The sequence below is a fragment of the Panonychus citri genome, unplaced genomic scaffold (genome assembly GCF_014898815.1).
Source record: "Panonychus citri isolate SS breed McGregor unplaced genomic scaffold, ASM1489881v1 Contig00049, whole genome shotgun sequence".
NCBI classification, from domain to species: domain Eukaryota; kingdom Metazoa; phylum Arthropoda; class Arachnida; order Trombidiformes; family Tetranychidae; genus Panonychus; species Panonychus citri.
Window position 1 is genome coordinate 281,427 of NW_026515454.1, and position 11,966 is coordinate 293,392.

Sequence of the window (11,966 nt, forward strand, 5' to 3'; positions counted from 1 at the left end):
AAGATGTCGTCAGCATATACACAGAGAAGATGTGATTTCTGGCGCAGGTTGATGAACGCGAACTCCGACAGATAATCATCCGCGAATCTTGATATCGTTTCGTCAATACCCATTATGAATAGAATGGGTCCCAAGGCCGATCCTTGGGGAACACCTTTCACCGTTCTTTTAATCGATATGGTGTCCAGCTTCTGGAAGGCGGTGTTTCTATTAGAGAGGAAGGAGATGATCATTTTGATGGTTGATGGTGAATTGTCCACTCTAAGCACAGCTCTCAGAATTGGCTCGTGGTGAATCTGGTCGAAGGCGCCGATGATGTCAGATTGGACGATGAATGGAGTCGATCCTTTCGATAGTATGTGATCTACTATTTTACATGTAACATCTGAGGTTGACTTCCTTGGTTGGTAGGCAAATTGATATTTGAACATACTCTTTGGTATTTTGTCCGAGAGGATTTCCAGTATATACGATTCGATGATCTTGAGCAGAAAGGATGCACACTGAATTGTCCTGATTCTGATTCCATCAGATTTTGGAATCATTACAGCTCTGGTTATTTTCCAGGCCCAGGGAATCATATTGTTGCTTATCAGTAATCCATATATCTGGCGAAAAAACTGTTCGTTATTTTTAATTAGATTTTTCAGAGATTCTCTTTTCAGTAAATCTAATCCAGGGGCCGAGTCCTTAAGGGTTTCCAGCAGGGGGACGATCTCTATTGGTACAGGTGGCTTAAGGTTGTTACACTGAATATCCGGAGCTTTGAGATTTTTCAGTCCAATCTGTGTATATTCTTCTTCCGATTGATGAAGATTGGATAGATAGTCATCATGGAGTTCGTACTGTTGATTGATGAGCTTTTTAATATTTTTCCACTTCTCTTTGCTGTTTGATTGATTGAATTTTTCATCAATAATCTTGGTGAGCCCATCTAACAGTTTCTCTTTCTTGAGCTTCAAGCGATTAAGATTGAACTGTGTAGGGTTGGACTTGCAGGCTCTCTTAGCGTTTTTTATTTCTTTGATCAGCTGTCTGTTATCGTTGTCAATGATGAAGGGTTTGGGTGTTATCTCGGTCCACGATGTGGCGACCAAGGTGAGCTGTTTGCTGTACCAGTCGGTAATGTAGTTTTCAAGATCCACAGTGGATCTTAGCATCAGAGGGTCTCCAAGTTCCTTCACTATCTTTTCATTACCATTTTCAATCTTTTTCCAGTCCACTACTCGAATTTTATTCTGGCTTGTTTTCTTGGTGTGAAAGTCAATTTCAGCTGATATTGATCTATGATCTCTCTTACAGTGTCCCAAGGTCACCTCCATGGTTGATTTGTTGTAGAGGTTGTGACAGTTGGTCGCTATCACATCGATCCACGATGGTTTACCATTATGTGATATAAAGGTGAAATTGTCACTGCTTGGTGAAGGACAAATCAAACCAATCGAATCAATCATCGATGCAATGATTCGTCCTCTCTCTCGTGAGGAGCTAAGTGTTGAGAGCTCATTTGACCAGCTCGGGTGGGTCGCATTTACATCCGCTTCAAAGATGATTGTCGACGATTTGTACCCCATCAGCGCTTTGGTTAGTTTGTCTATTTCTTCCTTATATTGACCAATGGTGAGTTGTGGAGGTAGATATGATGATGCAAAGGTGATGTTTGTATTGCCCATTTTAACTCGGTTGATGACAGAATGCTTTCCGATTTTCAGGGTTGATATCGTACTACTACTAGGGGTAATGAGGATGATTCCCTCGTTGATGTTGATTGATGAATTGGTGTGGGTTGAGGTGATGATGTTGAAGTTGGGTTCTTGTATAAAGACTGCATCGTATTCAGTTAATTTGTCGACAATTTCCTGTGTCTTATGGACCATTTTTTGACAATTTCTAGCTATTATTTTAATTTTCATAATTCCAGTCGGTGATGGATTTTAATAGTTTGATGGCGTTGGTGAATGAGGGGCAGTCTCGACTTTTGGGTGCGTGGTCAATGTCTTGTTGGTTGTTATTCTTGCAAATCAGACAACCTGTTGGTCTGTTATTATTTTCACATGTGAAGCTTTGGTGGTCATTATCTCCTTCCGGGCATTTGAAACATTGTGGTTGATTGTTGCAAAATTTGGTCGAGTGACCAATGCGATTACAATTTGAGCAAGATCTGATGTAAAAATCGTCTTTATAAGCAGAGCTTTGTGACCCCATGAATACAAACGACTTCCTCTCAATGACAGAACGAGCCTCTCTGCTCAATCTTATAACCACTCTCATCTTCTCGACCTTATTCCTGGACTTGAACTTTAAGGTGTTTACAATCGCTGCTTCCATTTCCTCTGGTACATTGTTACGTTGTTTAAATTTTTCTATCGTCTCAAGTTGGTCAGGATCAATGATAAATGATATTTGAGGATCTAACTTTTTCAAGTTTTCGATCTTAAGTTCATTTTCTTCTTTCCCTGGTAATTTGGTTCTTAACTTTTCAATCAGCTTGTTATCATCTGTGGTGATTCTGATGGATCTGGAGTTGGCGGTTGAGTTGATTACCCTAATCGACGTGTCTTCCTTGGTTAATTGTTTGAGGTTGTTGTGGACTTCCCTGATGTCAACGTCAACCTTGGATGACTTGATGATGACTGTTGAGAAGTTCGGTTTTGCTTTTGTGACCTGTGCATAAGTTTTTGTACCATTGTCAAGTTTCTTTTCCAGATTCTCAATCTTTTCCAATATCTTCAAACAGTTACCATCATGGCCAGAAGGTTCAGCATTTACCATTGTTTTTTCCAATGTTTCCAGGATGTTGTCGAGTTGGTTGTTCCATTTCTGCTGATGACGTTTCTTTGCCGCCTGAACGGTGTTTTCCATGAGGTCAAGGAATAGGATGTTGATGCTTTTCTTCAGCAGGGCCATCTTATCACCTGATACGTTGTTGACAGTATCCACGTGTTCTTGACACATAATTGTTAAGCTAATTATTTTGATTTCTAGTAGCTTTTAAGATACAATTAGGGTACCAAAAGGTTCACTGAGACTTACTGATCCGTTTTGATTATAATTGGGGTTTATAATATTTTTTAATTGTGATAATTAATTAATTAATTAGGAGGTGATTTAAACACAACACATTTGAAATTCTACAAAAAACTGGCTCCATCTTCTGTCAATAATCTTAACCGTTTCTCTCTTTTCTCTCTTTCTTATTAACCCTTTTTCTAGAAAACAGATGGAGCCACATGAGTCGAACATATGATTTTCTTATATTCTGACCACGCCTTTTACTTTTTTGTTGTTGTCACCTTTTTAAATTTTTTTCTAATTGTTGCTAATTAATTGTCCAATTTAATTAATTGTCTTGGAATTTTTAATTATTCTTAATGGTTGATTGGTTTAACATTCGATCTCTTTGTTGGATTTTGAATTGAATCGAGATTGTGATTCATTTGTTGTTCTTTTTTGTTTGTTTTCATTTGGTTTGTTTCCATTTCTCTGATTGAGTTGATTTGTTAATTTCTCTCTCTCTCTCTCTGAAAAAGAGTTAATTGTTGTTTGATTGGGATTAAATTGTCTCAGGGTTTGTATTGGTGTAAATTTTCAATCTTTTTCTGTTACCTGATCTCTTTACCTGTTCTGTTTGATTGAATAATTATATCAACTCTTAAATATATCCTGAGTAATCAACGAGTTATTATTATTTAGTATTGGATTTACAAATGTTGAATGTTAATTTTAATCATCAATCTACACGATTACATGATGAGGAAGTTAACAATTAATTTAATTGTTGACTATTTACTATTTACTAATTCTCTAACATCAATTCTTACCATTTTCATGATTAATTTTGTTTGTTTCTTTTTTTACTACTCATCAACATTTATTTGATTCTCATAAATATAAACTAACCTGATGATCAGAAAAAAATCAAAACTAATTCAATTGCACATCAATCAACAATTTAATAGTTAATCTTATTTTCCACCAAACAGAATCACCTAAATTACGTTGATAGTTTAGTCAACAATCAACAATTAACTTAATCATCAAGGTTGATTATCAAAATAAGCAACAACAACAAAAAGTGAACAAAGTTAATTAATCAAATGAAAAAGTTTCCTAATTAATTATTTCCAATTAAAAGCGACTAATTTAATTCTCAACTAATAAGAAACTTGGAATCACAATAAAATTTGATGAATAATTAATCAACTAATCAAGAAAATGGTTCTAATTGTTGAGAAACAGAAAACGGTTAATCATTAATCTTAATCCAATATTAATGTTAATTTAAATCATCTCTTAATTAACCGGAAGAAGTGTAATAATTATGTTAATCATTTAAACTTGAATAGGTGAATGGTTAACAATTTAAAGTGAATTCACAATACACAAGTTAAATTGTTGCTTAAATTGTTGAACAATAATCTAAAAAGTAAATCAAGTGAATTGAGATTAATCAGTGAGAGACAATCAACTAATTCGCAATGATTAAATTGATAATGATGATGATTATTATAAAAGGAGCAACAATCGCCTCGGGGTTAATTGTTACGATTCAATATCTTCCGTCTTCATCTTAATCAATTTCAATTTTATCTCTTGATTATTTCACCTAATCGTTTGCTCTTAATTATCACAATAATCATAATTCATGTAATTAATTGAAATTATTTAATCATCATCATGTTAACCATGTTGTTGTTAATCATTCATACTGATTACAATCAATTGTGTTGACCTTTGGAGATACTGAATTAGTTTAATTGTTTACATTTAACTTTCGAGGATTAATAATTTTCACCAGGAAGTTAATTGTTATGTTTGTATGTAAATTGTAATTAAAGATTAATTTTCAATTTGTGAATTCAATTGCTGTCTCTTTGATGTAACAATTTGATTTACTGACAAAATAACAATCAACTCATATTAACTGTTTCAAATCCTGTTGTTAATTGTTACCAATGAACAAATCAATCAAATTTAGTAAACAATTAAAACATTTCATTTGAGTTAATCAACAAGTTAATCAAACTTTTCAAATAATAATATCATCAGCAATTTAAAACTAATCAACTCATTGATTTATTGAATTAAATGTAAATATATGCTAATTGTAATCACAATTAAGATGAGTTAACTAATAAGGAACAATTTAATTGACTAAGTTTAAATTGAATTAGGTCACAATTAGTATTAATTGTTTCTTGTTTCTTTCATAATTTTTTTTTTCTCAAATTTTTTAATCAGATTTTATAATGATTATCATTAATTGTATTAATTAGTATGATGGTTATTATAACTGATTATGTGACAATTAACAGCAAATGACAATTGATGATAAAATAATTGGTCAAATCAACTGATTAACTGAGTAAAACAACAATTACATTTGAATTGCCATCAAGATTGACCAACAACAACATAAACAATCAACAAACTGGACAATCAGATAACCAAACAATGAAACAACAATCAAGGTAATCATATTAATGATAATTGGTTAATTACAAGGAAACCAGGAAGAGTAATCAAGATAAATAATAAATTGTAAACTTAAAATTAAATTAAATTCATTTGAAAAATGAATTAAAAGTCAATTAGATTTTGCAACGGTTAAAGTTCAATCGTTCGGACATTAGAATTGACCTACTGGACATTATCGTTGAAGGACAAAGTCGCAACGATGACGCTCAATAGATTTTAAGCTTCACGCTGAAAAAGAGCCTTGAATTTGATGTTGGTCACTTCGAGTGAGAGAACATTTGATTTTTTTCGAATTTTCAAAAAATTCGAAAAACTTTTTCTCTTATTCTCTCCAATAATAATAATATCATGTTCTCATCGATGATAATATTCAACTCTTTTCCGCTTCTTACTATTTTTATCTTCCCTCATCTTCTTCATCATCATCTCACTCATCAGGTTTTTCGATAGAGTAAAAGTTTTCCTTTCGTGATGATCATTTTCACGTTTCGAAGGAAAAACTTTCAGAATAAAATATAACAGTGGTCATCATCATCTTCTTCATCTTCGTCTTCATCGGGAGGATCGTAATTACTATTTTCAGGCCACATCCTGATAGAACTGAAAACTTTCACTTGGAACGGAAAATAAGAAGTTAAAAAAACAAACTTATCTTCCTCCTCCTCCTTCATCATCTTCTCGTCATCCTCATCATCATCAATCCAGTTTTCTTGTATCAACATGGATTCGTAACTTTATTCAAACTTGATCATCTTCATCTTCCGTCTGGAGATCACTTTCTCCCTTAAATCATCTCCCTCTTCTCACTTACTTTCTCTTCCCTGTAGCTTATCATCATCACCGTTATCCTCAGCTTATTTTCATCATCATTTTTGATCTGACTTCATCTTCTCAACAACAACCAAATATTTTACCATTGAATTAGTTTCTTTCCGTACATCGAATGGTCCAAAAATGAAAGTAGGTCATTTTTCCGTTAATTTTAGTTTCAATTATTTGAAGAAAACTTTTTCCAATTTCTTTTCCAATGTTTTTATGTTTAATTTTGTTTCTCATATTCTCATCATACTAATGAATACAATTTTCTTGTCCTTTTCTCTCAGGTGACAATATGTTTAATTGTTTCACTTTCCGTGATTCTAATTGCGGAAGCCTCTCACAATCCAAAGATGAACGTTGATTTCGGTATTAATTTACCTTCGATGTCATTTAATCTTCCGGGTATGGCGATGCCAAAGATGAGGATAACAGCGATAGTTAACAAATCGAAACCAAAGAAACCAATGAAGATTGAACTTCCAGCAATTAGTCTTCATGCTAAATCGTTAGAGGATCCATGGGGTTCATCTGGTGGTGGATCTGAATATTCAAATGGCGGTGGTGGAGGTGCCGCTTATGGTGGTGGTGGAAATGCTGGTGGTTATAATGCCGGTGCTGGTGGTTCCAATGGTGGATATGGTGGTAATCAAGGTGGAGGTGATGGTTGGTCTGATGGTGGGTCAACTGATGGTTATGCCAGTGAAAATGAGGAGGAATATCAAGAAGGCCATGAAGATGGTGGTTATGATGAAGATTCATATGAACAACCAGCTCCACAATCTAATGGATACAATCAAAATAACGGTTACAATCAACAGGCTGGTGGTAATTACGGCGGTGGATCCAACGGTGGGTCTTATGGTAATCAAGAAGGTCCAAAAGGAGGATATGGTCAACAACAACCTCAACAATACCAACAACAAAATGGATACAATGGTCAATCAAATGGTTACCCTAATCAAGGTGAATACAATCAACCCCCACCACCACCACCACCACAATCATATAATAATAATTATCAACAACAAGCTCAACCAAATCAATATCATCAACCCGCTGCCCAACAAGGTTATGTACCTTCACAAGGATACAATCAGCCACCACCACCTCCGGAATATCATCCTAATCAACCACAATCAGGTGGATATACTCAGAATCAAGAATACAATCATCAAGTACTCAAATATGGTCCACCTCGACCTGATCAGGTAAGTTAATTACAATTAACTCTTTAAATTTTGATAGATGAAATTAAACTTTTGCCCTTTCCGTTTGTTCAGGATTATCAGGGTGGTCAAGGTGCTTATCCTCAACAACAATCAGGGTATGCTGGTCAAAATGGTGGATACAATCAGGGTGGAGGTGATAATTATGCTAATAATAATGGGGGTGGTTATGGTCAATCTAATTATGGTCCTAATTATGCCGAGGGCAAAGAATTGTATGTTTATGGACAAACTCCAAAAAAGGTTCGATTCTATCCAGATAAATATCAATCTTCTGGATATAATAATGGACAAAATAATAATAACAATTATGGTCAACAACAAGGTTATGGACAATCAACTGATTATGCAGCTAATTCACCAACTTCGGTGACACTTTCAACTGGATATAAATCACAATCAACTTCATCATCACCAACATCCAATAGCTCATGGAAACCTGTACCTGGTTCAAGTTACTATGGTTATCAATAGTTAATCAATCAATTAATCTACTTAATTATCATTTGTAATATTTTCCAAATTCATTTATTATATAAATAGTAATAATTACCTTTCTTTCAATTGTAATTTAATTTTTCCCAAAGATGAATTGGATTAGAATGAAAAACTTTTCATCTCTTGCGGAAAAAACAAACTCTCAGCATCATCTTTTTGGTGTAATAAATTAAAACTTCTCATTGTCTAGTTATTAATATTTTCGTATAAATTAATTAGAAAGAATAAAACAATTAATTGTATTTCTATTCTCAGAATTAAATTAATTTAAACTCTTCAAAAGTAATTGATTCAATTAGAAAAAGAAAAAAAAGTTCTTTAGTTGTTATTTCATACGTAAGGTGGCGTTCGAATCGTTTTCTAAAAAAACCTTGTTTACTTTTTGTTCAAAGTTTTCGTTATCTTAATTGTTGTGATTATTTAATTGTTCATCAAGATTAATTGATTGGATTTCGATTTGATTGGATTTCCGTTATAATCCATATTCTTTGGTAAAGGTTGGTAAGGTTTGTTTGGATCTTTTTGAATCAATTCGAATGATTTTCTTTCCATTTTCTTTTATTGGAATAATTTTATTTTTCTTTTTGTTTTGTTTATTTTTCTTCCATAGAATTTTTATAAAATTAAATTGTTCTCTTTGCCAAATTTGTTAAACATGTCAAATTTCAAGGAATTAACTGATTGGTGTTTCCACTTCTTCTGGGGTGGAGTGGAATCAAAGCCATTGGAAGTTGGTGACATCTCTCCATTATGGTTATGGTATTTGTCTTTTCCCTTTCTTAATCCGATGTGGCTTCATCTTCATCTTCATCTTCCTCTTTCTTCATATCGTTTACATGGTCAATCATTTTGTTCATTGAACAGTCCTGAGAAATGTACAGAATTTGGGTTAGTATTCTGGTATATGGTGAATCTTTTACTCTCAAGTTCTACTTACAAATGCATCTTTTATCTTCTCCAACGGTGGCTCATTTGCTTCTCTACACTCTCGGAACTGTTTTGAGAGAAAAGGCAATCAATTAATCATTTCAAATTCTATTTCTATATTTTTATCTATTAGTTATTCCATCGGAGAGATTACCTTAAGGTAACTGGCCTTGTGCTCCTCATTTGGACTCTTACAAGCTTCCGTTAACTGATCGTTTGTTTTGATGGTCAGTATGTTACCACATTCAAAGTTATTATACTCTTCTGGTGTCCATTTCTCTTTCTATGGTCATTCAAAATTGGAAATTAAATTTTCTCCATCTCGTCTTCATGGTCAATGGTTAAACTTACCATACATTCATTCACGTATCGATAATAAACTGGATTAAATCCAAACCAACGGAACAAAGTGTATACACAAGCATCTTCAATGGTACTTGGGATCTTCGGTACTCCTTTCCATTCAACCTGAGAATCAGCTAAACAAGTCTAACAATTTGGAAAATCAATTAATCAATCAAACGATTAGTATATTCCATTGGGTACTTATCAATTATTACTTGTAATTAGTGACTTAGTCCCTTTAACTTACTTTTATTGTCTCTTCTTCTTCAGGTGTATACTCATTGCTTCCGAAACAAGTTATCATCTGGAAGGTTCAGAAAATGATCAATTAATTTAGAATGTTCAAAATTTTCAACAATCAATTTGATTATTTACTGTCTTAAATTCAGCGTCTTGCTTTTCGATACATTTATCCACCGATGTTTGGTCAAATTTGTCGAAAGTCTCACAAGCCCAACGTGCCTCTGTTTTGGCTGGATAATTTTTCATCTACAAATCGTCGTGATTATAAAATGGAAATAAAAGAAAACGTTAATGGTCAGTGGCGATTTCACCGCAAGTCTGAATGGTCAACCAACCGAACAAGCTTCAAATCTGTCTTTGTACAATTCCTCCTCGTCGTGCCAATAATTTCGCGATTTGATACAAAATTCATCCAAATCTTTGAATGGCTTGTAGAGTAAAGCTAATTAACCAGAATAGGAAAATATCAGAATCGGAATCTATCAATTGTATTCGCTCACCTTGTAAAGCATATTCCTGATCGAGATCACCAAGAGCTTTGAAAGTACATGACTAGAAGATGGAGATAATTAAGATTCAATTTCCAAGGCGATGGTCAAAGAGAGAGAGATATAAACTTACCAATATGACGATTTTTTCATCATGAGTGATCATATTCTGTTTGAAACATTCTGTTCCCTGGAAAGAAAAAAAGTTCCAACGATTATGAGCAAGACCAATTAAGACTCGCAATTACTTACGGAATCAAATTCTTCCTTGTGATCCTCCGGTGATTTACATTTCTCATGGAAATCGTTTAAACTTTTAATCGGATATTTGGCATGACACTGAATTCGTTTTCCAACTCGATCATTACCGATAACTTTAAGCTAAACAATAGAACGAAAATCGAGAAAATCTATTGGATCTAATCACTTGATTGTTGGAACAATTAACTTACAGTACATGCATGATGAGCTTCAAAATGAGAGGGATGATTAAGATAATAACCGATCATGTTAAAGTCGCAAACTTCACTGATATTGTTCATTCGAGATAAATACCAACGGATATCTCGTTTTCTGCGCTTCGATTGAGTCTTTCGGTATCCCATACAGTCCTACAACAATTAGCGAATTATAATCAAGTACTTATTTTTCAACAATCGACAAGTTCTAGGCCAATACTTACCGCTAATTTGCTCCATTCTTCTTCGGTTAACTTTGTCTCATCTAAACACTTCTTCAACTATAAAATCACGATGATTGGGAGAAATTAACTTTACAATCAACTAAACCAATCCAAGGGAAATTACAACTTACCGATTCAAATTTACTCTGGTGATTTTCGGGAGCTAAACAATAACCAATATCCTTTGGATCCATGATTGATAAACATTGATTTTCCCGTTGCTTATATTTTTCCAGTGATACTTGGGACTAATTTGAAAATTCAAAGAATCAAATTACCGTTATATTTGATTTAGATCTTAGAACTTATACTCACCATACAAGTTCGATACTTGAGATCAAACAAATGTCGACGATGGTGCATCTCGAGGTGCCATTTATGGCGATTACAAAGTTCCGTCATGTTGGTCGGTGGTTCATGATGACGCATTAAATGTGGATGATGAGGATCACATTGGATAAACTGGATTAAAATGAATAACAAGTAGACACTAGATAATATCAATTCCATGATTAACTTAATTTACTTGGGAAAAAAACAAGAAAGTTAAACCACAAAATTGATTCTTCCTTGATACCTGTCGGTGTACTAATGATACCATTGATTACAAACATGATAACATTAATACTTTGGAAACAATTAACACGATCAATAATAGTTAATAATGCAAAAAATTGCCATTGGAAAGTAAACACAATTGTCAACTTATGATTCCTTGATAATTAACTGTGTTTAAATATTTGATTTAAATCAATCAATTTGGTTGATGATAAGTTAATGATGATTTATTAATGGTTTAATAATTAATCTATTAACATTCAATGGACAAGGACACAAACTTTGGTTTCATTAACCTGATCAACAATTAACTCATTTTATTGATGATGAACAAAAAAAACAATCAATCTTAACTTATTTACTTTGGACAATCAAATAGTTAATAATTTATATTTAATCAGATTGACAATCAATCACTGATTGTAACTCTCCTTTTGTTTTAAATTTAATTCATCAAGACTGATTGCTATTTACATTTGATAGCAATTTATAAATTGTTAGCAGTTATATTTTTCCTATTTAATCAACATTTGCAATATATAACAATCAAAGTGTAATAACAATTAATATTGATAAATTATTTTTTTATTATTAGCATTTTTGTTTTTCGTAAATTTAGTTTACAATGATTTAAATGATTAAACTGATTTAAAGCTTTTTGTCACAATTAACTGACAGATAAATTGATTGTTTTAATTGTGA

General features: G+C 33.1%; 2 protein-coding genes and 1 long non-coding RNA gene across 3 annotated transcripts; 2 read left to right on the forward strand and 1 right to left on the reverse strand.

Annotated features, from left to right (window-relative positions):
* Nucleotides 1–6,069: 6,069 nt before the first annotated feature.
* LOC128398237 (keratin, type I cytoskeletal 9-like) lies at nt 6,070–8,214 on the forward strand. Its single transcript, XM_053359067.1, has 3 exons — nt 6,070–6,438; nt 6,582–7,505; nt 7,578–8,214. Exons 1-3 carry the CDS (start codon nt 6,433–6,435, stop codon nt 7,995–7,997), a joined length of 1,350 nt encoding a protein of 449 aa, XP_053215042.1. The 5' UTR covers nt 6,070–6,432; the 3' UTR covers nt 7,998–8,214.
* A 344-nt stretch (nt 8,215–8,558) lies between these two features.
* On the reverse strand, nt 8,559–11,386 carry LOC128398236 (uncharacterized). The gene is made up of 14 exons (XM_053359066.1): nt 11,022–11,386; nt 10,838–10,954; nt 10,707–10,763; nt 10,477–10,635; nt 10,277–10,405; nt 10,158–10,214; nt 10,037–10,088; nt 9,872–9,978; nt 9,669–9,782; nt 9,541–9,597; nt 9,300–9,437; nt 9,103–9,231; nt 8,959–9,015; nt 8,559–8,887 (listed from the first exon to the last, which is right to left on the reverse strand). The coding sequence occupies exons 1-14, from the start codon at nt 11,214–11,216 to the stop codon at nt 8,801–8,803; spliced, it is 1,455 nt and encodes a 484-aa protein (XP_053215041.1). The 5' UTR covers nt 11,217–11,386; the 3' UTR covers nt 8,559–8,800.
* LOC128398238 (uncharacterized) lies at nt 8,771–11,152 on the forward strand. The gene is made up of 3 exons (XR_008327075.1): nt 8,771–8,909; nt 9,082–9,490; nt 9,564–11,152. It is a non-coding gene; the product is annotated as an uncharacterized LOC128398238 (long non-coding RNA).
* Nucleotides 11,387–11,966: the final 580 nt, after the last annotated feature.

Bases quoted from the DNA above. Each gene is read 5' to 3' on its own strand.
- LOC128398237 (XM_053359067.1), top strand. The intron at 7,506-7,577 runs GTAAGTTAATTA...CCGTTTGTTCAG, and splicing joins GTCCACCTCGACCTGATCAG to GATTATCAGGGTGGTCAAGG.
- LOC128398236 (XM_053359066.1), bottom strand. From the start codon at position 11,216: ATGGAATTGATATTATCTAGTGTCTACTTGTTATTCATTTTAATCCAG. The intron at 10,636-10,706 runs GTAAGTATTGGC...TAATTGTTGTAG, and splicing joins AAGAATGGAGCAAATTAGCG to GACTGTATGGGATACCGAAA. The intron at 9,016-9,102 runs GTAATCTCTCCG...CTCTCAAAACAG, and splicing joins ACAAGGCCAGTTACCTTAAG to TTCCGAGAGTGTAGAGAAGC.